The sequence below is a fragment of the Vidua chalybeata genome, chromosome Z (assembly GCF_026979565.1).
Source record: "Vidua chalybeata isolate OUT-0048 chromosome Z, bVidCha1 merged haplotype, whole genome shotgun sequence".
NCBI classification, from domain to species: Eukaryota; Metazoa; Chordata; class Aves; order Passeriformes; family Viduidae; genus Vidua; species Vidua chalybeata.
Genome location: NC_071570.1, coordinates 59,417,424 through 59,444,960, shown reverse-complemented (window position 1 = coordinate 59,444,960; position 27,537 = coordinate 59,417,424). Strand labels below are relative to the sequence as shown.

Sequence of the window (27,537 nt, the reverse complement as noted above, 5' to 3'; positions counted from 1 at the left end):
GCTCTTCGAGGCACTTTGTCTACATGGATCTTGTACACTGCCTGCACAAATGTGAAGTCTGCCAGATCAAGTGTGTTGGGCCTGCTCCTCCTGCACTCTCTCTACTAATACAGCATCCAGCAGACTCTATGCAGGGGACTTGAGCTAGGCAAAGAGGCCAGAGAAAAAAGTTATATGTAAAACATGAGAAATGCCCCCAGATACAAAGGATTCAGGGAGAAGAAAGGGAGTTTGGATGGGAAAAGGACAAAGACAAGGGGTCCATGCTAAAATGAGAGTGTCTTCTGGAGTTCAGTGTGTGGTCTCAACAGGAGCTGTGCTATGTGCTGTTTTGAGATGGGGATATATGTTTTCCAGTGACACACTGCGTGTTTTTTTAATTACAAATATTAACGCATTACCCCCACAATATTTGTGAGGAAAGTGGTGTTAAGGATTGGCTGGAAGCTTTTGGCTGGTTCATCTTGTTGCTAGTTGTTAGACACTAACTAGTAGAAGATGTTGGCCTCTGTGTGTAAAAACCATTGTTTTCAGAAGAGCCTATGAAATCTTCTGAAGGTTTCCTAGCTGTTACAGGTCCTGTGACTGGAGGTTACCTTTTGGTGGTACAGTTCACTTTTCTTCCAAGTTTACAAACCAAGGAACCAAAAAAAGGTTGTTTTTCCTTTAAGGCATGAATATAAAAATAGGTAGAACACAAGCTGTGGGACTGCTTTGGTTATTTTGCAGCTTTTCTTTCTTTCTTTTTTTTTTTTTTTTTTTTTAATTTGAGTTGATACATATTTGAGTAGCTTGTACTTCAAAGGAATTAGGAGGTTTATTTCCTTAAGTAATGACAGGGGGTAGTGGGATAGGTGCTTTTCAGTCTTATTTAAGTACTTCAAAACAACATTCTTACCACCAAATCTGTGAAGAAATGTCTGCATGCCTTGGACAGTTGGAACTAGAAATGTTATTTAATTATGGATAACTTTAAATTGCTTTAAATACAAAGCACAGTCATTAACTTCCTTTATTATATGTCCAGTGTGTTTCAGAAGTTTCATTAAACAGTTTTAGCATACTGTTTTTGTATGTTTTCAGGTAAGTCTAGCTTCTTGCTGTGGAAGTCTTGTTTGTAGAAAAATTAGCAGTGACTCAGTTTTGTTTATCTTACCTGTTGACTAGAACGGAGCTGTTGGCTTCTTTACCTGTGGGAAGGCTCTGACTACTCTCTGTGCCAGGATTGGAGCTCTGTCTTCTCTTGATTCTGTCTTGTACTGGAGCTGGGGAGGAGAGGGAACCTGGCTCCCATTGTCTGCTGGAGGCTGATGCTGCAGCCTCCACAGCTGTAAGGGCACACCTCTGCTACCTCTGCCCTGCAGCTGAAGGAGCTCCTTGGCTGATGGGCCACATAGGCGTGACTTCAAGGAAACCTGTCCCATAGTGCTTGTGATTAACTGTTCTTTACCTTCTGTGTGCATGCACCAGTGATTTAAAAACTTCAGACAGAAATTAGTGGGAAAAATTGTCACCTAATTGCTTTCTGTATATTAAAAAATTAAATCATAGGAATATAATCTGGAATATATCAGTAAGGTTTATGCTTTGCATTAGTAAGGCTGTTCCGTAGAGTCACCTATGGCATGCATCAAAACATGATTAAGGTCTGTGTTGTAAATTTGCAGTTTCTTGTTTGGTGTCAAATTGTGATTAACCTTGATACTTTCTCGTCTTATTTTTACCAAACGGGATTTCACTATTGATTTAATGGAGGTATTTTTGGCAAGACAAAGAGAATTAATTATTTGTAGATGTGGGTGTAGAAATCCACAGAAATATTTTTGTGGAATAGTAATACTGAGAAAGAAAGTGGAAAAGGAGTAGAAAAGTTGAGCAAAGATACGAGGGAGAAAAGTCACATATTTGGCAATATGTAAAGAAAATACTGAAAGCATTAAAGAATGCATACTTTAAACTTATAACTGATTTTATTGCTTTGTTGTGAAGTAAGTTAATGGAAGGGATGTGCTAGTAGCTCTTCTATCTTTTTGGCACATGGGATTAAGAAGAACATGTAAAAAAGAGTAGCGTAGTCATACAAGATGACTAGCTATACCTGTCAGGATGTTGCAGTACTTGGCAGTAGGGTGCAGAGTTCTTGAAGTTTCCTAGAATGGAATTCACTGCAGGTAAACCAAAATACGAATGTAGCCGCAAGTTCAATAGAATGCATACCAAATGGTGGATTACAGGGCTTTGTTTCTGTTTGAAGATTGAGATTTTGCTGTTTTGAGATATCTCAAATATGCTGTTTGTGTTTTTTACAAAAGGAAAATTATAGCATATTTTTTCTTTTACAAAATTCTACAAATGTATCATGTTGCATAAGTTACGTCGCTGTTCCTTTTTCACTGGGTTCTCAACTCAAGTAGTTCTGTGATTTCTGGGATACTTTAGAGCTATGGATTATGTTGGCATTCAGATATACAATCAAGTTACTCTTCTTTAGTTCATCAGTAGAAACTTTTCACAAGACTTTGTGCTCTCATGCAATAGCTGGTATTTGCTGTGCCCTTCTGCTATGCTACATTGCCACAATTCCTACAGCAAAATGAAAACTGTACTGTATTTCAGCTACTGTGTATCACTGTGGCATGCGATCAGGTAAAGGTGTATTTTGTGTTGCTGATTGCAGCAGGCAGTTGCAGTGGCTGAGTTGAGGGGGATTTGGTTGTTAGAAGAGGAGAGGTGTTTTTGGAAAAGTGAAGGTGCAAGGCAGGTAAACGGGGTCTTAAAGCGTAGTAGTAGAGTAACCACATCACGTCAGGCCAAGTGTCCATCTAGGCAATTACTTGGGGTCTGACAGTGGTGAGTAATAGTCATCTGGTGAAGCTACTGCATTGTGATGCTACTGCTTCCAGCTTGTGTTTCAAAGACTTCCTAAACTCAAGGCAGTGTTATTTATCCAATAATCCTCAACTGAATTCTCTTCTGCAACCTTGTTGCTCTCTGAACCTGTGTAAATTCTTGATGTCCAAAGCATACAGTATTGAGACAGATTCAGAGACTTCTATGTCATGTGTCCTTTGGACTGAATGTGATTGGATGTGATTTGCAGATCTTAATTATTTTTTAATGCAGACTCATTTAACTTGGGTCATACAAAGGCAAGACAAAAGAATGTGGATGTGCAGCTGCAACAATTCAGTTTTTCAAGCAGCATTTTTTTTTGTGGTTGATGCACAGTTAAAATCTGCTGAGACAGTCCTTCAAGTATGCAGAATGAGAGGTGGCATATCATTTACTGAAGCTTGAGTTGGACTGAAGAAAAAATTCTAAGAACTTAACAGCTTTGCCAAAGAAAGAAATCCACATGCTGATACAGAAGAGAGTGTGTTATTATGCTGTTTCATTTTATAAATATAACTTAAACATGACAACCCTTTGATGATTAAGTGACTATATGAGTATAGTCAGGAGTGTTTTGCATATGCCAGTTTACTGAAGCTGAATATCGGATCCGATTCTTTTCCCCACTGCATGTTATAGTCTATACTTTCATATATGCTTATAATCTATTTATAAGAGCTTTTCTAATTTAATAATAGATATCCAGTCTTACTGTCCTTCTCTTTGGAGTAGGATTGTAGGCCCAGTGATTCAAGGTAGTGCCAGAACTCAACTTCACCTCTCTGAAGTGTATTACCATTACATAGAAAAGATTCTGCTTTGAAGTCCTAGGCTGTAGCTGTTAGGTTGGGATTTGTGTTTTTCTAGAGACTGCAGATATCTGTATACCACTTCTTTTTGTTTATATGAGAAGTAGTTTAAATGCTTTTCCCTGATTTTTATTTGGATTTTTCCCTACCATCTTATGCTGGTTCCCTAAGGTGAATGTGGCAAATCTGTCACTTTTGTGTGAAAGTTGTTGACTTAAATGTAGCTGTTTATTTACTTAAAAGTAGGCTTGTACTCAGATGCATCACTGAGCTGAGCCCAAAGCGTTCTCTAAACTAACCCTCACAATGTCCCTGTGAGGCTAGTGACCACTTTTTTTTTCTCATGTTACAGGCTTGTGGCCCAATAATCTGTGACTCATGCAGTAAGCTAATGACAGATGGGTGACTAAAATGCAAGTTTCCACTCTTGATCTCTTACATAAATGATTAAACATTTCATTTCTGAAAGTGGAGCAGTAAAAATGATTACATTCATTTTGCCTATTTCAGCACATGCCATATTTCCTAGTGTGCCCTTAGATGTGCTGTATTTAAGTTGTCAATAATTCATGTGTTTCTGCACGGTTTCCTCAAGCAGAATATGCTATTTTTTAAACAATGAATGAAAAACAGACTAGACCTCCACCAGTTTATAATTTGCAAAGATAAACTGTCAAAAAGAAACAAAGGGTAGGAAAGTAGAATTCACTGGAAATGTCAGATACCATTTCAGATGCACTGACTACAGTTTGCTGTAGCTGCTGGCTTATGTTTCTTTTTTTCAGTGGGCAAAATCTGAAGCTACTACAGTTCTACTTGAGCAGACTGAAAATTGCAGTGTCTACTGGTCAATTTAGAATTCTTGAAAGCTTGGTGTCTAGGAACTGGAAAAAAAACATGTCCCTGCAGTTTCTGCAGTAAGTTGTGTATCTGCAGTGCTACAAAAATCCCTAGGTTTTATACGTAAACTTTCTGCAAGATCAGATACTTCATCTGCTGCATCAAATGCTCTGTAAGTGAAACCAGGTGAGTGCTGCAGAGCTTGTTCACACAAACTGTATCTGAAGGACAAAAGCCCAGTTGTCATTGCAGCAGGAAACCATTTTTATTGTACAAATACCCTCTGGTCTTTGTCTCATCCTTAATGGTGATCTGCCAAACACCTGCACAAGAGGATAGAAATGAAATTCATGGCTCTCCTGTATGCTGTCAGCCGTGGACATGAGAGTGGTTTTACTTGACCATCATTTTGTACTTATTCCCACAGACAAATGCTATTACAGAGTGTCTATTTACCTTTTTCCCTTGGAACACAGTCTTTTCACCATCCTCTCCCCCTCACCTCATCATCCTTTCTGATCCATAGATAATAGCTGAATTGTTTTGCATATCATTTAAACATACATAGTCCAATTTTCCCTACTTGTATGTAAGTTTGAAATTTCGTCTGGAGAGAGGCTTGTGTTCTCCAAGATTTCATTAGACCAGCTGATGAAGATTATTTCTATCTGTAAGCCTTCTCTTATACTGTAAATATAATGCATGTTTTCACTTCTGTTTCTTGTTGTGTGGTACTGAAGTGGTTCTGTGATTCTGTGGTTCTGTGTACTTTGAAAGATTTGATTTTAGAAATATGGACCTTGCAAGTCTATGTGTTTTCTACATGCCAAGAAGTTGGCTAAAGATTATTAATTGCTACACAGGAAATTCAGAAAATCTAATGCAATAGAGCTTATTTTCTAAGTTTCGTAACTTTTACTGTTCTTATATCTCTGTTTCTTGCTGATTTTTGCTCTAATTTTCTTCTGAAAATGCTGAGCATGGGAGAAAACTTGGTGGAGGCATGCAGAAAACAGCATATATGTCTAGATGTCAGTAGAGTTTCTAAAGTTTTTTTGTAACTCAGTTGAGATTTTTTCAGGCTGTTCTAAATATCGTGATTTCCAACAGTTACTTAACTGTAGCGGTGCATCTTACTGTACACATATTCTTTCCAGCTTTTGTACATGGGTGGAAAATAGGTTCCTTCCAGTATGCCATCTGTCTTAGTGAATAGGTGTAATTTCAGAATGAGGCAGGAGGAGAAAATGTGAAACCAAGAAAGAAGGCATGTGGGTACCCTGTCTGGAATTGTTCTTACGGGTGAGGTTGAGATCTATTGAACTGGGGACTTCCAGGACACTTGAAGCATTGAAATCTGTATTTCTGTTGCAGGTGATCAGCTTGAAGGTCTACAAAGGTGTGCATGTCATGCTTTAGGAGCTTGCCTGACATCACATTCTATTCAGTAATTGTTTCTTCTTAGGAACTTTTTAATACTGAGTTCTTGTCCCTTTCCCTTTTCATGGGTTTCTCACTGTCCTTTGGTTTTATACCAGACAAGTGCCTCTACCAGGAAAGAGGTTATACAGAATCACTAGGTTGGAAGAGACCTTCAAGATCATTGGGTCCAACCCATGCCCTAACACCACAACTAAACCATGGCACTGAGTGCCACATCCAGTCTTTTCTTAAACACATACAGGGATGGTGACTCTACCACCTCCCTGGGCAGACCATTCTAGTATTTTATCTGTAAAAAACTTTTTCCTAATATCCAACCTGTATTTCCCTTGGTGCAGCTTAAGACTATGTCCTCTCATTCTGTCAGTTGATGCCTACTGAAAGAGACTGACCCCCACCTGACAACAACCACCTTTCAGGAAGTTGCAGAGTGTGATAAGAGTGAGTATCTTTTACAGTAGATAGAGATATCCTTTAGGTAGAGAGTGAGTCTCCTTTTCTCCAGGCTAAACACCCCCAATTCCCTCAGTCGTTCCTCACAGGGCTTGTGTTCCAAGCCCCTCACCAGCCTCATTGCCCTCCTCTGGACATGCTCAAGTGTCTCAACGTCCTTCCCAAACTGAGGGGCCAGAACTGGACACAGCACTAAAGGTGTGGCCTCACCAGTGCCAAGCACAGGAGAAGAACGACCTCCCTGCTCCTGCTGGTCGCACTATTCCTGATACAGGCCAGGATGCCGTTGGTCTTCTTAGCCATGAGGGCACACTGCTGGCTTATGTTCAGCCGGCTGTTAGCCAGTACCCCCAGGTCCTTTTCCGCCTGGGCACTGTCCAGCTGTATCGTCCCCACCGTGTGGCATTGCAGGGGATTGTTGTGGCCAAAATGTAGGACATGGCACTTGGACTTATTAAACTTCATCTTATTGGACTCTGCCTATCCATCCAACTGTTCCAGGTCTCTCTGCAGAGCCCTCCTACATTCCAACAAACCAATGCATGCTTTCAGCTTAATGTGGTCTGCAAATTTACTGCTGTGTTGCATGGGGAAATATTTTTTTGTGTATGTGTTGTTTTCCTCCACCCTTTGCTCAGTCTTTTGCTTAGTGGTAATTATATACTCTTAAGACTAGACAGTGTGGTAATAGGTCAGCACTAGAGCTGGTGTAATTTGATGGCCCAGATCAACATAAATGTGTCATTTTTTCTGGTTTCTTTTATTTTATTTTTAAGACCTGTGATCCTTAAAATGTGCTTAAAGAGGTGCATGAATTATGAAGTAAGCAAACATTCTGTACAACATTTTCAGATGGTGCAGGTGTGGGAGTTTATTAGCATGTTTTACATGTATTATTACACTTAGCATTTGACAACACAGAAGTATAAAATTTCTTGGTTTTTTTCTTATTTTTGTGGTGTCATGTGACATTCTGAATTATCTGATAAAATATGCCAATTTCTTTCCAGGAAACCAGCCCAAATATGAGTAACGGATAAGCATGCTGCTTGCTTCCAAGTGCACAGTCATGTCTCAGGAGGTTCATATGTTATACCCAGGTTCTACAGTGCATATGTTTCCAGTTTCTGACCATGTGGAACAATGAGGGCTTGTATGAGAGTGTGGTAGCAGCACAAGATAAAAGCCATGAAGGAATACTTGAGGAGATGGGAGATGTTACAGCCTGCTCAGTGGCTCACTGCTGAGCTTTACTGTCCACATCTGTTTGTTCAGTTGCTCTGTAGATGTGTCCATGCTTGCAGGTATTCACTGTTTTCACTTGGAAGCTATGCAAAATAAACCTTTTAAATTTTTTTTTTTTAATTTAAGGTGGTTTAAGCTGTCTTGGCTGATGGGACCAGTATGAGAAGTACTTGTTGGCTTGCTCATGCTGTAGGAAGGGGTGCATGAGCAGAAACCTGGATTGTGTGGAGTTGCATTACTCTTGCAAAAGAGTGATATGCAAATAGTGCTGTCATCCAGCAGATGTGTGGCAATGAAATATTTGAGATACTCCAGATACATTGTGGGCTGAAGCATCTGAGATCCTCCAGCTGAGTCTGTGGATTGGAAGCTTCCCTCTTACTGATGAACTGGAAGCACATGCTTAAGTGTGTCTCTGACTAAAAGCTGTGTTGAGAGCTGATGTGCAAGAAATTTGAGAGTAGTGCGAAAGCAACATTCATAAATGGTATGACAAATAACATATTTGTACAGATAGAGCTCTGTATAAGTATTAGGTAATTGGTTGTATATGGTGTGAGAACTTGACTGTTATTGAAAGCACTCTGAAGTAAACTGTAAAGTAAAATACTGCATTATTCTTTGTACCACAGTACAGTTGAAAAAGTGGGAGATGTTCTTGTCTGGGACTGACCATCAGGAAGAGATGCCCAGATCATGAATTCCTTTAGGAGACCACAGCATAGGCACAGCTCAAAGGGAAATGTGGGAAAATTCAGGTGCATAGAATTTTCAATATGGTATTTAAATAGTTCAACAATTCGGGTATTTTGTCCTGCATTTCACTCTGTAATTGCATTTGCAGAGTAAAATTTGTGCTGTATTTGTGACACACAAACTGTATTTGTGCAGCCAAATTATTGCATTCTCTGGTGCATAACTGGCCATACAGACAGTTACTATACATGCTTTTGTGTGGTGCTCTTTGAAGGCTTCCACAGAGTGGAAGTAAACAAGCCAATAACTTGAATGAGATTATCAGTCTGTCTTTCAAAAAAGTAGTAACTGCTCTACAGGATAGAAGACATCCTTTTTCAGCTAGAGAATTTCAAATAACACATGAAGAGGGAAGGAAGTATTGCAATGGTTACTGCTGTTGTAACGGAAAATTGTATGGTGAGTCTTTAGAATGTACTATCTCCTTATTGTCTTACTGTAATTATTTTTATTTTCTAATGGTTAAGACATCAATTCTGCCATCTCTTTCTCACCCATCCTTGAGGTGCCCTGTGTTTTCAGTTGAGTGAAACAGTTGAAAACCTTTTACAATTGCCAAAATGAGGGTTGCAAACAAAGCAGAATGCTTTGTACAACACAAAATATGTTTGAAATATGACACAAGTGTTTCCAATGGCTGCTGTAATTAATGTTGTTTTTATTTTTTTGTTATTTCTTTAGAGGTCTGGCAGTACTTTAGGAGGCCTTGGTGGGAAGAATTCTGGGAAAATTATTTTGTGAAACATTTTCAAGTCTTGCATAGCCAATCTGAATTCAGTTGCTATAGCTGAGTAGTTTAAAAACTTTTTAACTGTTGATATTCCACTATAATGAACACTGTAGTAAATTTGTCAGTGTCACATAAAAATGTCCTAACTGAAAAATTAACCAAGTTTAAGGAGTTGGGGTTTCAAACCATAAAAAAAGAAAATCTCACTGCTTGATCAGATTTCTTAAAATGTTTAATTAAGAAGCTAGTCCAGCGTTTGTTTAGCTAGATATAAATACTGTATTTGAACTAGCTGAAAAGCTCCATCTCTACCCAGCATTTAATACCACATCTAAAACACAGAACTAACTTTCACTTCTGAGAGGTGATAAGTTGAGTAAAAGCACATGAGGTTAAAGCAAACTGTTCCACAGTGCACATAAATGGTTGGGCAGTTAGGTTTGAGAGCAGAGGATTAGGTTTGACAAAGAACAGAAGGGAGAATGCTGAAAATTAATTTATTATAATGAACAGGTGCAAGAAGCACTTCTGGAGGACTGGGAATAATTTTTGCACTCTGGGATAACTACTCCAGTTAATGTTTCAGTGCCTTCATTGTCATTGTGCATACATCAGGAGATGGATTGTCTCCTATGAAAGGGTAATCCAGCCTGTTCAATAGTAACAGCTCTTTTTCCTGGAAACAGTGAACTATCAGATTTTGCAGCATGTGGGACAAAAGGCTCCTTTGCTACTTCTCAGAATAAGATTACAGTTGTTACATTTCTCCTTCATCAGTGCGCCTGACACTTCAGAGTATGGCTCAGACTTGCCTTTGTTAATGGAACAGAAAGAGGATCTTTATACTCTTGCATTATCAGTAGTTTTTATTTTTCCTACACTTTGCTGTTTAATGCACATGACTTATGCCTAAATCCCCTTCAGGATTTAATTTCAAAAGTTAGGTTTCAGTTAACTGAAACTTGAGCATCCTTCTCTAAAAATTTCATCTGTAAGAAGTGTTAATCATAAGGAGGATAAAAAAAAATATGCCAGCTTTGTGAATACTCTGTGCAATATTCTTGACTGGAAAACCAGAGAAAACAGTCCAAATGCAGGTTTGTCTCTTGAATTATTCAAGTGTGGTGAGTTAGAGCTGCTGCTGAGGATGGGCCAGGCAGTGATGGCACTAGTATGCTTTCCTCTTGGTGTGCTTCAGAAGAAAGATGGAAACAATACTAGTAACTGAAATAAAAGCAGCACTCACTTCTGGACAATAGGTACAGAGATCTGGAGCAGGCATGTTGCTTGCAGGCTTTGTGTCCAAACCCAGGCATCTCAGCAGAAAAAAATTACAAGGTTTGCTGAATAAGATGTAGGTGACTTTCTTATATAACCATTCCTGATGTACCTTTACTAGCAATTGAATTTTGCTGTGAGTAAATCAAGAGTTTTCTGGCTCTGTGTACCTCAGTGTATTAAAAGTGTTGATTAAGTTGCATCAGCATGACTAGAAATAAAAAAGTATTTGGTATTTTAATTTAAACAGCTTTTAGGGCTTCCAGTGTAGAAGGCAGGCATATTTTTTTCAGCTTCTTTTCCATAAGGGAAAGTGAGGAGTTTGTTTAGCTTCCGTGTACAGAAAAAAATAAATTTAGACATTCTTTGCATAACTATGGGGAAGCAGGGTTTGCTAGCTTTCTCATTGTTCATCTGATTTCTTAATCTCATAATACAAGTTAACTGTGAAAATACCCAGTGAAAAATACTCCCTGGAACTATGAAGAAATGGTCTGTGTTGTACTGGGTTCCCACACCACATGCTTTTGAGTTTGTGTTGAAGACGCATACACGGTTGTTCCATGCACTTATACCATGGGAAGTGACCAGTAGCCACTGAGTAACAGATACTTTGTAAATAGTCGCAGCTTCAGTGGCTGTTTTTGACACGTGACTTAAAATTGCCTTTTGTTGCTGTTTCTTTTTTTGGTTTATGCATTTTGATCTGTATTCTGAAAGCCTGTCCCTTATTTTTTCTCTGTGTGTGTATGTTCCAGTGACTTTATAACATGCAAGGCACTGATACCAGGGGGAGCTCCCCTGCATTCCTCCGTCCTCAGAATGGGAACAGTCACAGGTCTTCAGGGTATGTCCCGGGGAGAATTGCCCCTCTCCGTCCCCCACCGCCTTCGCAGAGCCATGCTGCAGCAGAATTTACCTCGGCGAGACAGGAAGCCCAGACAAGACTCCCATCCTTATCAGTGGAGCAGCACCGTCAACAGGCAGAAGCCAACAGACATAAAAATACTCTTATTTGTTCTGCCATTTCTAGCCTTTCACTTTTTGTTGCACTGGGGATTTTTTTGGGAATAGCTTCAAAATATGCTCCAGATGGTAAGTTCATTAAGAAAATCATCCTAGAAGTTATACTGCCTGTGAACATAACTCAATAATTCAGCATCAGGATTATTGTTGAAAGATAATAGGACACTCACTGTGATTTTAAGATCAAAGAAGGCAGAGACTGGGGTGAAAGATCAGCTCCTTTTTTGTTATCAGTGTTGTTTTTATTACGTATGGTTTGATTGTAAGTAATAACATGAAACAGAAAAGCATAACAATAAATAAAGATTAGTGGTGAGGGGAGAAAGAAGCATGAATGTTTTATAAGCATAATTATTTTTATCTGCAGAAGCTGTCTCATATGTTCACAAATTGTAGACAAAACTAAATCCTGTCCATTTCAGCAGTGACTAAGGAAGATAAAATGGTGAAGTAAAAAATGGTGAAGTAAAATAATTTAAAAATCTTTGAGAACCTATGCTAATAGTATGTGTTTGTTTTGTTTATATGCAAATTGGGCAGGGAGCTTTTTTGATCTATTAGCCCTGATTTTTTGTTTTCAGCTCATTTTAGAAAACTGGGCAACTTCTTTGGTATTTGGAGAATCTCTGAAATGTGTCAGTGGTTGTAAAGCAGCAACAGGTCATGTGATCACAAAGTGTACATCCCTCTAGCCAGTTACTCCTAGAAGATGCTATGAAGTGTAGTTGCTAAATACTGGTAGTACAGTTTGGAGTGTCAGTTGTTTTGATGACTTTGTTTGGAGTTTTTTGGCTGTTTTTAAGGCAGTAGTCAGGTTTCTAGAAGCTAAACAGGATTTTGAATTGAAACTGTTGGCTACTGTAATAACAGACTTCTTAGTGGCTTTTTACATAGTAATCAAAAAGATGCTGTTTCCAAAGTCAATGCAACAGTCCAAAGGCTGAACAAATCAGATAATCTACAGAAGATTTCAGATGACAGTACAAAATAAATGCACATATCCAACTGAAGTGCTCTTGGTGATGGCTTGCTGAGATACCCCTTTGGGTGAAGTTGCTGAGCTTTTCTGATAATTGTGAAGGAAAATAACAAAACCTTAGGGACTAGTAAAAGGAGGATCATTCCTCTATCATGATCCATATTGCTGGCACATGTGCAGTAAGTACTTTCATTACAGACAAATTCCAGAGGAGACTGGAGGGTAACTTGCCAGTTAACACACTGAAATACTTTGGAGTGCAGCCAGGCTCTTCTTGGTGCTGTTGTACAATAAGACAAGCGTTAATAAGAAGCTCCACCTTAATATGAGGAAGAACCTCACCTCTGTGAGTGAACATGCGCTAGGACAGATTTCCCAGAGAGGCTGTGGAGTATCACTGGACATACTTCACAAGTGTCTGAACAGAATTCCGTGCAATATACTCTGGGATGACCCTGCTTAAGCAGGGAGGCTGGACCAGATGACCCACTGTCGTTCCTTCCAGCCGTACTTTTTCTGTGATATTGCGAAACCCTGACACGAGAGAAACTCTGACAGGCACTAAGGAAAGCCTTAGTGCAGTATGGTTGTTGCAGAAACTCCCCAAAAGTTCCCCAGCAGGTTGAAATGTTAATGTGCATAAACATGTGCATAATAGCTCTGACCCAAGCACATGAAGTTACTGCAGTGATCAACACCAGTTCCAGTTAGTTGTGCTTTTCTTCAGAACTAGTTGGAAATCCATGTTGTCAGAACTTTTAGTGGCTGTTTAGAAGGCAGTGGAAGGAATGTGACACTTGGTAGTTAATGCGCGTAAATTCTAAACCTCCGCTGTGCTTTCCCCAAAGGGAAGATGCTGCTTGTCAGCATTTCTATTCCTGCTTATCAGCTGCTTTCTTTTTCCTCTTTGCTTCTGTATTCCTGACATCTACTCCTGACTCATCTAAGGAGTCCTGAACACTGGAGATCAGGGAGAGCAATAGAAATGCAATTTCCTTCCCCATTTCCCCAGGCTTCTGATGCGAGATCAAGCTGGGGAAACAAACTGGGAAAAGTTCTTCGTTCTTCCAGCTCTCAGCTGGACCTTACCCAGGGTAAACAGGATCCTCAGAAAATTTAGCTGCCAAAGTCTTATAAACTTCTGCTGAGCATAATATAACACTGATAAGTTTTTCCCAGAGGCTTTAAAAGTTCTAGACATGGTGTCTAAACAAGTAGAAAGTAACTATTTAGTTGTTACTAAATAGTTGGGAACTGTTCCCTGCCTGTCTTTTTCTCCTGTCACATTCCATATGCTTCTCCATGAAAGATTCTAGCATTGGGGTTTTTTTTTTTGGTCAGGATGCTTTCTTGTGAGAGGGATGGTGTACTTTTCCTCCACTACTTGTAGAAATTATACTTCTCTACCCAGCTCTAATAGAAGCCACTAAACCTGAAGGAATGCTGACCCATTTTTACAGAAATGTTTTGAAGCAGAGGCTTGACTTGAAAAATTTTCAACATGAGTGCCTAAATTTGTCAAGGTCATCACTACCTAACAGTTTCTGGTCTGCACTTCTGTTTTTATTTAACTTTAAAGGCAGTAACTGTTATCTGTAAAAGTCTACTTGAAAATTTTGGAGGTAACATATGGTGAACTTCTAAATATTTGATGTTTTCATGCAGCCCACCACAATTGCTAAGGGAGAATTTCAAAATACTTTTGCTAAATGTCTGATTTGCTTGCCAAAAAGTTGACCCCCTGTGCCCCAAAAGCATGTTTGCATTACAGGATTGCCTGGTTCTGATTCTGATAGCTTTCTTGCTGGATTGTAATGTACAATAGATTTTAAAATCATACATTTTTTTTAGTTACTGTTTTATAAGTCTTCTTTCTGATTCAGCAGGAAAATATATGCTCACTAGATCTTCTCTTCTGTGAATCACACTAAGCAGAAGTCATCAGGTTGCTGACTCATGGTTTCCTCACACTGCCCTTTGCTACCGGCCAGGAAATAAGTGTTCCTTCACAGTGCTTGTGTGTGTGGTGGCTGGGGAAAAGGGATTAGGGACTCTGCATGAGTCAGGCAGTAGACTTGCCTTTGTCTGGTGAGTGCTCAGCAGTCTTGCTGATTGCAGCGCTCCTTGCATTTTGGCTTTCTCTCGTGTTGAATTACATTTTCTAAAAGCTGTCTTCATAGGATCCTCCCAAAAGATTTTATATTGTTTTTATTTTCATAATACTATTTGTCTGCCTTCTGCCCTTTCTGTAGTTTGCTAATTTTTCCCCACTGGTAGTCAAATCTTGGTTTTTGGGGCTTTCCTGGGTTGGGAGGGATTTGAAATGTGGAGAGTTAATACCAAAGGAAAAACATTTCTCTTAGCAAAACTAAGGCTGGCTTGTATTAAACTTATGGATAGGTTTTGACTTCTTTAGTTATTGCAACAATGGACTATTTCTGATAGCTTTTTGCCTCCAAAGTAGCACTTCAGAAGTGTGGGTGTATTTCTTGAGAAGACAGGATGTGAAAAATCTGTTTTGGCTGTTAACCTCAGTTTGCCTGCTAACATGTTTATTTTGGCAACTTTTTGATTGTCTTTTACACAGGAAAAATATCTTTAATTTTTTAAATATTTATTTTTAGTTTTGATAAGATAATCCAAGGAATCTACTTTCCAGTTTTTATAGTGTGTCTATGCTTTCACATTACTCAGATGCTTAATTTGTTAAAGAGGTGTGTGGTGTAAATACTACATTGCTGTAACTTTGTCAGAAATCATACAAGCCTGTCACTTCTTGCTGTTGCCTCTCCTTCTCTAGTGTTGTAGCTTAGTTTAGAGCCTGTGTATGCCATGGCTTTCAGCAAGGACTATGTGTGTCTTTGCTCTTGAGTAGTTTGTAGCCTGATATTTAAGCTGACTTCCTAAGGGATACAAATGTTTAAGTTAGATCCAAATGTCTCATGTCCTGGGAAACTACTCTAGCTAGCTACTCTAGCTAGGTAATATACTAAATATGTACAGGGTATCTTGTCCCTCCTGCAAACTTCGACTGAGAGAATGGTTTGAATGCTTAAAAGTAAGAAGGGATCAGCCTTTCTGACAGGGTTGACACCTTGAGGAGGTGGGATATTTAGATGCTTTACAACCGTGTTAGCCTAGTTAGCTGGCCTAAGGCTTCCAGTGCTCAGTGATTGCTCTCTGACTGCATTCCGCTTATCTCTTCTCATCTACTACAGGTGACATAGCAAATAAGAGAAAAATCAGATGGGATTCAAAAGTATCTCTGGTCAATAATATGTGGTCAATAGTAGTTTAATTCAGTAAAAGATTGCCTTCCTACCCCTGAGACTTCATCTGTTTTTCCAGTGTCTTTTTGGCTATTCAAATGCAATGACTGCAGTGTTGAAAGCGCAGAAGGATGTGGGTGACTTTGTGGGTGACTGACCTTTCTTGCTTGTGTTCATCCTAATGCTGCCTTGATTTATGTGATGTTTGTTTTTTAAAAGTTGGATTTCACATTGTATTGCAGAGAATTGTCCTGATCAGAATCCTCGCCTTAAAAACTGGAGCCCTGGAAAAGATCCTGAAAAACGAGTTATTATCAAAAAAGGGGATTTGTTTCGTCTGAACTCAGACGCTACAGTACACTCTATAGTTATACAGGATGGAGGTATGAAATAGCAAGATGAACACCTTGCTTCAGTGTCCTGCATATTTTTTACTTCTGTGATTGCACAAAAATGTGTTGAAACTTTTATTCTTGCAGCTTATTGACCAGTTCCCATGCTTTTTTTGCTTTTCAGCCTGCTGCCAGGTCAGATATGTCATTCAAAAGATGAATTCTCTATCATGATACTCTAGTATCTTTTCAGCACAGCACTGATGTAGTTTTCTGTGCAATATAAGAAAACAAGGTTGTTTAGTAGCCTGTGTGGTACTCAATCTGTTTGTCCTCCAATGATAACTGTTGTATATTAGTAGTTCTACCAAACAGGCAGAAAAAGAATAGCAATAACCCAGCAAATGCTTAGAAAGATGAATCACAATTGGTAGCAGTTACTTTATCAAATATTCTTAAATATATGTAAGCTTAATTCATGGGTGTGAGAAATAAATCTGTAATTTTGCTGTTCTTTCTGCAAAACGTGTTTATTTGAGTATCTCTGAATTTTGCTTTGATGTACAGAAAGTTTTTTTTTCCTTTAGGTTTACTTGTTTTTGGTGATGATAAAGAAGGTTCTAAAAATATTACCTTGAGAACTCGATTTATCCTGATAAAGGATGGTGGAATGCTTCATGTTGGAGCAGAGAAATGCCGCTATAAATCCAAAGCAACTATTATTTTGTATGGGAAGTCAAACGAAGGTGCTGATGTGCCAGAATTTGGCAAAAAATTTATTGGCGTGGGTCCTGAAGGAATGCTGGAGTTGCACGGGCACCAGAAGGTATCATGGACTCTTCTGTCAAAGACTATATATTTCTCAGGGCTGGCCTATGGTCATTATACATTTAAAAAGAATTTTTCCCGAGGACTAAATGTTAGAGTGATCGATCAGGATACAGCAGAGGTTTTGGAAGTGCTGAAGTTTGATACTCATGAATTTGCAGAGGAAAGCTTAAAGCTCCAGAACTTACTGAAAAATGGGCATCCTGGTCGCATTATTGCTATTGCTGTAGGAGATTCAGCTGCTAAAAATCTTTTAGAGGAAACCAGAGTGACTATTCAAAATCTTCTGGGAAGTAGGTTTGTCAGAGGATTAAGTTACAGGTAAGTAATTTATTTTCCCTTTTGAGCTGATTAAAGATGACATGCAAATTCTTCTGTGGGGCATTTGTTATACTTTGACAGTTCATAAAGTTTTCAGAGAGTTCTTGGTGTACATAGTGCTGCAGTAATAGTATTCAGTTAGCAGTACAGTGCAGAGACTGGTGTCTGTATGACAGACTTTTTTACTTATTCGAAATTGCTTGCTTTCATTGTTCTTTATAGAAATTTAACTAAGACAGGTAACAGTTGCTAGGTGAAGCTTTTAATTGTATGAATTTGGAAGAGCAACGAGTGCAACTAAAGGATCTCTAAGGTTCCTTCCAATCCAAAGGGATACTAATTTCTAAGGGACACTAATCCCAGGTATCAAACATCTTTTTCATACTCCTGCACTGTTGAAATAAAATTACATTACCTCTCCATTGAGTTCTCAAAGGAACTGACCCGTCAATTTATTTTATGATTGAAAAGCAGTTAAAAGATGCTTCTTTATCTTTTGACCGTTCTTTTCAGTTGGTCAGGATTTGGATGGCAAGACAGTAGAAGAGGTATAACAGTAGTTATTAAAGCAGGAAACTTACACCGCTTCTCATTGCTCTTCATTTAGCTGTTGCAAATGGCTTTTTGCAGCACATGTTCTGGATTTGGCTTTGTGGCGCAGAGGGTTGCCCACATGGCTCTGGGCAACACAAAGCAATGTGCCCAGGTGACCAGGAAGGTCCTGGCTAGTATCAGCAATAATGTGGTCAGCAGGACCATGGCAGTGCTGTACTGGGCACTGGTGAAGCCACACCTTGAGTCCTGTGTCCCGTTCTGGGCCCCTTACTGCAAGAAAGACCGATGTGTGAGGTGTGTCCAGAGAAGGGCAACAGAGCAACCAGTGGATGTAACCTCAGGCTACATCAGGGGAGGTTTACAGATGAACATAGGAGGGATTTCTTAAAGGAAAGGGATATTAACCATTGGAACAGACTGTCCAGGGAGATGGTGGAGTCATCATCTCTGGAGGTGTTCAAGAAATGACTGGATGTGGTACTTGGTACCATGGTCTAGTTGACAAGGTGGCCAAAGGCTTGACTTGATGATCTTGGAAGTATTTTCCAGCCTAAATGATTCTGTGATTGTGTGTTGCCAATACAAGTGAAAAGTATACCCAGTCTGTTGTTCTTGTATTGGGATGGTGTTTATAACCTCTTTGTATTGTCCAGTGTTTTCCAGGAAATTGGTCATTTGGTTTTTCCATTCTATTCTTATCCCTCACTATCCCCTGACATCTGGATTCCAGTTAATTTCCTCCCTATGCTTTGGCAGAGGCAGGCTGGCGTGTCAGTCAGGATGGCATGTTCTGACCTCAGTTCCCGTCAGGATTACATTTGTGTCACTGGCTGTGTAAGCACAGGGGTGTGAAATGGAATGCTCTTGCCTCTGAAGCAGTTTGGCCAAAAGTGTCAAGACCTGGATATTCCTGGTAGTAGAATACCACTTCCTGAAAGCAGCAAAGCCTGTGTGGCTTCACATTGTGTGGCTGCTGTGGTGCAGCCAGCCCAGTGTGTCCTGAGAGGTGTATGTTTCTGGGGTTTGTCTCTGCCCATGACCTCCACACCAGTGTGTCTGAAATTAGGACCTTCAGCTTGTAACTGGGAAGAAGCAGCCTTTTTTTCCCCATCTCTGCTGAACTCTGATCCTTGTCTGCTTTCCTTAGTCGGTAGAAGCTCTGTAAGCTCATAAAATTGTTTTCTTCTGCGGTGGAAGATAGGCAAGAAGCTGTCCCTGATGGTTTGCTCAGGAAAAGCAGCATAATTTTCTTAAACCTCTAATGGTAGTGAAAAAGATGTCAGCATGGAAGTGAATACTCCATTACAGCCCTCTCCCCTCCTACTTCTTCCTGCAACACATGGAATGCAAAGCATGCATCAGAATAACTTAATTTTAGATGTCAGTATGTGGAATGCTCAGCTTGTTTGCTGCTGCTACTAAAAAGCTGACCCAGTATGTACTATTTCTCTGAACATGTTAATGCTAAAGTATTGTTTGGCTTTTTGATTCCAATCAACAAAAACATCAAGAAGGGTTAAAATAAAGGCAACTGGATTGAAGGTGGGTTTAATATCTGCCTTTGAATCAATCATTAGCAACAGACTGCAGTCCAGCTAGCTGACACTGTTTTCACTTGGGTGAATGATTCAACTTCAGTGATGCAAAATTGTCTGGCTTTTTTATAGATGATCTCGACTGCTTCCTTTGCACACATGGTAGTGGCTGTACAGAGCAGTAAAGGACAGCAAAATAAACTTGTTTTTTTGAACATGGTGGCAGCTATCTGTGGCACGTGGTTTGCTTTCAATTTCCAAACATTTACACATGAGTGGTATATTGTACAAAGGTTGTACATGTACAAATGCATGTACAGCATGCATTTCCTTTTCTGTGTCTGAGCATCCTGAAATTTTTAAAAGCTACTGCCTGTCTGACACAGGGATGAGCACCAGTGGTTGTGGTGATGCTGGCTGTGTCCATCCCTCCTGGCCTAAGGAGCACATAGTCCCCTGGAGTCCTGACTGCTCCTTTGGGGTGTTGCTGGCAACTGGCAGGGGGCTATGGCAGGAACATTGGCACTGACTCCTGCTCCTCCTGGGCCCTGCCAAAGCTGTTTTGGAATAGGATCCTGTGTGGCTTTTGTTGCATATTTCTAGTAATTTGCTTTTGGAAAAATGTGTATCTTGTTGAATGTTTAACTAAAAATGTATAATTAAGCCCTCCCCAGTAAGAGCTCTTGTTTGCCAATTTGTGTATAGGACACCCAATTATTTTATACTTTTTTTTTCTCTGCTGTTATGTCTGCCCATTTCCTTCTACATTTTGAAGTTGCATTTTAAAATTAATTTGGAAGAACAAGCAAAAGGGTTTTTATGACTTCTATACTCCTTGCCTTTCCTGGTTTTTAAAGTATTTTTAAAGGGCCATTATATTTAAACATTTACTTTTGATTTTCACAGGCAAGCCTGGGCTTTAGTTGGTGTCATAGGTGGTGGAAATTCTTCCTGTAATGAATCAGTGAGAAACTATGAAAACCACAGCACTGGTGGGAAAGCTCTTGCTCAAAAAGAGTTTTTCACAGTGGATGGTCAGAAGTTTGTTGTGAGAGCTTACAGCGAATGGAATGATGGTAGGAAAGTGTTTTGTGAAATTCTACATTTAAGGGAAAAAGAAAAAATACTTCATATGCATTTTTTTCACTAAAACTTCTAGTTGCAATTTAAATTTTTGAGTGCTGCTGTAAGTTATTTTTTCTTGCTGTGGATGAAATAGGAGGCACAGTTCTTCAGTACTACCTATTTTCTCACTCTGTTTGTATACAGTATGTGAGCAGCATAATGTTGAATCTTAAATTCTAGTATATTTAGAAGAAGATAGGAATCATATAAGTTTTGACACTTAAAATTTATTATTAATTTGGCAGTTCATGTATATTTTAAATCTAAGCTTCTGAGATATTGATTATGGTACAAAAAAAAAAAAACTACAGAAGTCAAAAGAAATGTTTTATTCTTGCTACAATTTTTGGTTGCTCCTAGAGTGCTGAATTTTAGGCAGCCATTTTGATACAAAGTTGAATCTGTGGTATATAAACCTAGAAGACCTGCCACTTGCTTGCTTCTATCCTTTTTTTTTTTAAGATATCTTTGATCTGAGTTTTTCTGGGTAATAATTTGTTTTTATAATTACTAAATGCTATTGTGTTTTCCTCAAGATTTTTTTATGGTAGTTATAAAGTTAAAATTTTTTATGGTAGTTATTTGTTAGGTAGTTTAACTATTTGGTACTACCCCTTTACTGTTCTTGATAGCCTCATGAAAATGTAAAGACTTACATTTAAAAGAAATCTACTAAAATACATCTTTTACTTACTGGTGCTGTAGAGTTAGGTTCAAGAGTTAGCAAAAGCAGCTAAATTTATGCAAATTCATCATAAGCCAGTGAAATTCTATGTGTGTGCAATTTAGTTTGCCAAACTCTTGTATTAGTTCTGCTTAAAAAAGAAAGTCCTCTACTTTGTTTTCCGTGTCCTGATTACATCTGTACAGTTTAAAATGGCAAAAAAAAAAAAAGTCACTTGAAACAAGCAGAGGTAGCTGGACGTACAAATTACTGCCATATGATACTAGGGTTTTTAGAAGAAAAAAAAAAAATCATAGATTATTCCAGTCACCATTAGTTCTGTGTTTTCCCTTTGTTTTGTTTGAGATGCAATAGGTAACAGGCTGTAAAGGCATCTCACACTGGCATGTTTGAGGGCAGAGTTGTACTTTAGGGGGCTTTGAGGCCTGCAAAATCTCATACATATTTTAATAGTATCTTCTTGGGAAATTTTAAATAAAAGTGACTATAATCTTTGTTTCCTTTTTTTTTTTTTCTAATTAGGTGTCCCAATATCAGGCTTCCAGGTGGAAGCGGTGGGTGGAGTAATACTGAATCTTCTGGATGATGTTAGTAGCTGGGAGCCAGGAGACAGGATTGTGGTTGCAAGCACGGACTATTCAATGTATCAGACCGAGGAATTCACCCTCCTTCCCTGCATGGAGTGTACCAAGCATCAGGTTAAAGTCAAAGGTATGAGAGCAGTCACCACCTGAAAATCTGTGCGAAATATGTATTTGCTGCTGGACATGTCCTTGTAGTGTAAGCAGTAAAAAACAGCCTTTTCTTGAATTCCTATATGGGTTTGTTGCCACATACACGGATGTGTAATTCTCCTTGCTATAAAACGACTGTATGTCAGGTCTGCCTCACAGCTCACCATGCTAACTTTTCTTTCTCATTTCTTCCCAGGCTCATTAAATGCCTTTTTTTTTTCCCAGTAGGTTTAGGCTTGTTTTCCTTCCTTGGCTCCTTTCTGTCTTTTCATGTATAAAGTTCTCTTTATACATGCTTGAATAGCTATTGTGGTCACTTCTTGTTTCTCTTGCCTTTAGTGTCATTCTCATCTTTTGAACTGTTATCATTATATTTTTTTTCGTTTCTTTCATTAATAAAAAAGTGAAAATAAAAACAGGAAGGAAAAAAGAAAATTTGCAGTCTTTGAACCTGTACCTTTTTTCTTTTTTTTTCTCCTCTCACTCAGTCTTCTTTTTACCACCTCCCCAACAAAAATGGTTATAAAATAAGTGGCCCATCCAAGATTCTGCTCTCACAGGATATCCCTGAGTAGTTGCAATCTGTTTTTCCTTTAGGTGTGATGCACAAGTAAATGGTTATGCATGCTGTTGACTATTTCCTTTTAATTATCTGAGTCATTCTGCTTGACATCACAAGAACCTCCCACGGGACTGGCTTGCCAGCTATGCTGGCATCTCTGTTTTCCTTCTGCTGCTCCACACCTGCTCCATGGTGCTGCCCTCCCCCTTGGTGTCCTCCAGCTTCTGGTCTGGAGCTTCCCCTCTCGCTCCCGATGGGCTGCAGCATCAGTCCATAGCACAAACTAACAAGTGTTGTTCTGCAATGTTAATTTGCAGCAGCTCATGGGTGCTTTTCTCAGTCTGGTTTTGTCCCATTAGTTTCTGCACAGTGCAACTTCCTCTTCTTCAAAGTGTTCTTCTTCATTCTCAGAAGTTTTCTGTCAACACCCTCAGATTTCCCTGTCCACCTCTGCCTAAAGGGGCTGCCAGTCTGTCTGTTCCTCCAGCAGTGAAATTTGCTTCTCACACATTTGGTAGCATGGGTCACGTATGTTTTACTGCATTGAGAAATCTCAAGTATGAAGAAAACATATCCATGTTTACATTATTACACCATCAGAGAATACTAGTTTGAGTGAAGCTGCAGAGCTAACTTAGTGCTACTGAACATGATATTTCCTGAGCTTTGTTTTTAAGTGTCATGTTATGTGTTTTACGGGCACAGTGTTTTAAAGAGCAAACTTAACTGAAAGCTTGCAGTATGAAGGTTAATAAGTTCCTTGCCACCACTGAGTAGTGTGTGTGTTGATTCTGTTTCATCTTGGAAATCACGTGCTGTGAAAAAGCAGCTGCTTTTAAAGTTAAAAAAATCCCATTTTACAAGATTTACAATATGGCATAAAACACAAAATCTTGGCTTTTTTTTTTTTTTTTTTTTTTTTTTTTTTTTCAAGTAAATCCTAACTAAAAAAGATATTAAAGGAGGTGAACTTACAGTCAACTTTCCCAGTTGGGGTTCTTTGCCACCCTCAGTGTGGTTTTCTTTGCCATAGTAATGTATACAGTTTTAAAAAATCCCCATACCACTCTACATATTTGTTCCACAATGAATGAATTTTCTCTATAGTGATAAACTTGACATATATACATATATATAAACTTGACATATACGTAATGAATGTATACTATTTTGAAATTATTTCTTGCATTGTTTTACTAGGATTTTTGCTGGTTTCACCCTTCTGGAGTAGGAAAACTAAAAAGTATTATGTTGTAGGAGCCATGGTTGCTCTTTCTGCACTTGATTTCTTGAGTTTCTAGTCAAATATAGCGAAAAAAAATAGGCAAGCTTTCAGGGAGAGGAGTGCAGTCCCATTTACAGACATTGCTTGTCTTTTTAAATCCTCAGAAGCAGATACTGTGTTGGTGCCACTCTTAGTTATGTTTCATGTTGTGGTAGTTTATGCTTATATCCTTTTTTTTAAGGCTTAGAGGGATAATGCTAATCTGTATTCAAGGTATCAATAAATGCATAAATACATTTTTTAAGGTTTATAAAACCAGATAATTTTCTTCCTTTCAATGAGAAATTGATTGGTTTTTTGAAGAAGGGTGTAAAACCAGACTATCTTCCCTAATTTCCTCTTTCTTAGGTGGCTATTCTCAAGATGCATAAAGAGGAAATTTAGTTAGGAAAGCAAGTCCCCTTTTTTTTTAGGAGGAGATCAATACAGCATTTTCAAACAGTGTTTTGGCTTCACTTTCAGTTCTTAATTTATCTTTGAAACAGATTAAGCAGCAGCATATTTTTTTCTTTTAAAGCGAGTCAACATCTGTGTTTCACTAGAAGTTTGATACATTGGATTAATAAACTCTTCTTTATTTTTTTCCCATTCTGTTCACAAACTATTGGATTGAAACTGTAAGATGCACTTGCAAATGAAATGTTGATATTTTGTGAGGATTGATTTCTTATTAAAATGAAAAATACATCTACCATAAGAAAAGCTAAGAGACCAGCATGTTCAGGAAGAGGAATGCATGGGTTTTGTTGCTGTGGTTATCTTTCTTATTTGTGTAAGTTGATTCTGGTTTTAATCAGTGGTGCCTTTTTTCTTTTTTTTCCCCTCCTGCTTCAAAACTTGTTGTTGGACAGAAAACCCTCAGTTTCCTCATGTAGGAGAAGTAATTGATGGAGTAGATATGAGAGCAGAAGTTGGAGTTCTTACAAGAAACATCGTAATAAAGGGCGAGACAGAAAATACCTGCTATCTTGAAAAGGAGTGTCAGTTCTTCAGTTATGATACATTTGGTGGACATATCAAGGTTTGAAAAACACTTTAACTTTCTGTCATATATTAAGGACAAAAAGATTAACGTTTAACTTCAAGGGATTTGAAAACTTAAAAGAACATCAGTTCATTCAGTTGCTTTGTGTGGAAATGACTTCGTTCTCAGCTTTACCCAGATTAGATTTAACTCCTCAAGACTTAGTCTGCAGAATTGAAGGAAGGGATATAATGCTCAAACTATTCTAGAAACGTCCAGCAGGTAGTGTAATATTGTATAGTAGGGATTGAACAAGTGGCATCCATGGATGTGCATACATTACAGAATGAAACTTGACCTCCCTAGTATTTATCTTCCTTCCTTTTGCTGCCTTTGTACCTCCCCAGGTGATGAGTATTGAATCCTAATTCAGATTTGCTGTCTGAACCTGAGCACTAGAGAGGCGTGGAGGGGGGAAAAAACAGATTTTTACTATGGGGTTTTAGATTTAGTTTCTTAAAAATATGAAAGTACTAAGGTTCTATAAAGGAAACTGCTTCAAATTTCTTGCATTATAAACATAAGCAAAGCTGAGAGAAAAGAGTGTTCTAGAAACTAGTATTTAAACTTGTGTTCACTTACATTTCTAGATGAAATATTTGAGCAGCAGTGCTTCAGTGATGCAAGAGAAGTTTGAGGCCTCAAATTTTAATTGCAAATATATTTGTGCTCATTATGTGGTCATCACAGTTCAAATCTCTTTCTAATGTATTTGGATACAGATTTTAATTTCATAGTGGTGGCCATAATAGTGGGGAAGAAAATAAGCCCTTTCCTACTATGTGGCAAGAAGGTAGGTGGACTCAAGATGTCAAGGGTTCTAGATAATGTAATGAAAGAAGATAATGACAATCTGTGAATCTTGCAAAGTGTGACCTTGATTGCCACAGAAGTGTAAATAAGCAGACTTTCAGTTGTCTGGAAGGTAGAAAAGAAAACAAACATTTTGACTCATCAAAGTTAAATTGCTCCCAGGAGACTGAGTAGTGAGTGTCTGCTGTCAAACCTAGACTTCAGTGCTGAAAGTATTTTTGGCTTATGCTAATTTTGCATGCTCAAGCAGAGGGATCCTAGATGTTAAGAAATGTAATAGCTTTTGAGCATCCTGAATTTCGTACTGGTCACTAGTTCAGTAGCCTAAAGGGGGCTTAGTAGCATGAGGAGAGGCAATGGTTTGCAGTTTTGATGCTTTTCAGTAGTAAGAGCTAGAGATTAGAGATGCCTAAAAGGTCAGGTTTTGACTATCCCTCTATATTTTAGGTATGCAAATCCTAAGAGTTCAGTTAGAGGAGAAGAAAAAAAAATTACTGATTTCCCTATGAAAATTGATATTTTTGATACCTCAGTACAGGTAAATTAATGAAATGAAGTTAAAAAAAATGTAGGGTTTGTTTTGGTTTGGTTTCTGGTGGTGTTTTTTTGTTTGTTTGTTTTGTTTGTTTGTTTGTTTGTTTTTGTTTTTTAACTCAGGTTAGCTCCTTGCAGTTTAGCTGTTGCATTTGGATTATGCTTTTCTAGCAGGTTAGCTGGAAGAAAATACGTTCCTGCATTACTGGTACAACCCCATTATGACTTTACTTCGTACACAGTAACATTTCTGTGAAGTTGTATGGTTGTGAGGGTTATTTCATATATTCCTCAGTAAAGACATTTCTCTGGAATGCAGTGTCCAGTTTTGGTTTTTCATTGCAATGAAAATGTAGATGCACTGGTCTGTGTCCTGGAAAGGTGGGGTGGCAGTGTGTGATGATGAGTGATGGGGAGCTGAGAGGAGAGATCTTGTTGCTGTCTTCAGGTACTGGTGAGGGTTCAGAGTGGCTACAGCAGTTCTTGGAGGTGCAGAGCAAGAGGACAAGAGGCAATGGGACCAGGCTTAAAGAAGGCAAATAATGTGCACATACTGGGAAAGAACAATTAACATCATGAGCGTCTTTTTGACTGGAGGTATTCTCTGAGCAGCTGTCTTATGAAGCTGACCCTGCACTGAGCTCTGAACTGGGCTAGATATCTCAACAGGTTCCTTTGAATCTGCATTATTCTGTGGTTTTTATTCAGCTAAGCCTGTCCCAGATGGACCGTGTTGGTGCAGCTTCTCTACAGACACACCCAGATGTGGGTGACTTCTGTTTGATTGGACAGTACATGTAAGAATATTTAATGTGCCACCTGGTAAAGACCAAACAGTAAAGTGTGGCAGTATGTCTGGTGAAAATTCCTCTGTTGTAGCCACATGGAGATTTAAATTTTGAAATCATATGTGAAGGATACAGTTTTGTAAGGATTCTTGTAGAGCAAGACAGTAACATTTGTTCTAACTTCTATTGTGTTGGTCTGTGGCAACAGCATACATCTAGCTTCTGTACATCTGAGATAGATGATGTATTAACTTAAATTTCCATTGGTTAAAAAGCAAATAATTGGTTTTTCACTCTGAACTTAATTTTTTTTAGATTCTGAAGAATTTTACATCTGTTCACCTTTCCTATGTGGAATTGAAGCAAATGGGCCAGCAGCAGATTGGAAGCTACCCTGTTCATTTTCACCTTTGTGGGGATGTGGATGAAAAAGGAGGATATACTTTTAAAACTTATCTGGAAGGTCTTGCTATTCATCACTGTTTTTCCAGATGTGTGACTGTTCATGCAACTAATGGTTTGCTGGTAGGTGCACAGGGAGTAAAACATAATATGTCGGGATAAATATTATAAAGAGCATTTAGACGCCAAAATAATCCCATCCCTTCTGAAAATCCAGTGCTCAGCAATGGTTTTCTTATTTCAGTGGATAAATAAATTACTGGAAACAGTAACTTAACAGTTAAACCATTCTGT

The 27,537-nt window shown here is 38.6% G+C and overlaps 1 protein-coding gene across 3 annotated transcripts in view; it reads left to right on the top strand.

Annotated features, from left to right (window-relative positions):
* The window catches only part of CEMIP2 (cell migration inducing hyaluronidase 2), a 49,712-nt gene that overhangs the window by 1,065 nt on the left and 21,110 nt on the right, over positions 1 to 27,537 (top strand). For 2 of the 3 annotated variants that reach the window (XM_053968913.1, XM_053968912.1), the window contains exons 2-8: positions 11,205 to 11,541; positions 15,963 to 16,103; positions 16,640 to 17,201; positions 20,198 to 20,367; positions 21,624 to 21,812; positions 24,534 to 24,703; positions 27,157 to 27,366. In XM_053968913.1, coding sequence (XP_053824888.1) covers positions 11,217 to 11,541; positions 15,963 to 16,103; positions 16,640 to 17,201; positions 20,198 to 20,367; positions 21,624 to 21,812; positions 24,534 to 24,703; positions 27,157 to 27,366 — 1,767 coding nt within the window. In that variant the 5' untranslated portion in view covers positions 11,205 to 11,216. The remainder of the gene's footprint in view (positions 1 to 11,204; positions 11,542 to 15,962; positions 16,104 to 16,639; positions 17,202 to 20,197; positions 20,368 to 21,623; positions 21,813 to 24,533; positions 24,704 to 27,156; positions 27,367 to 27,537) is intronic. The other variant, XM_053968914.1, reaches the window with a different exon arrangement.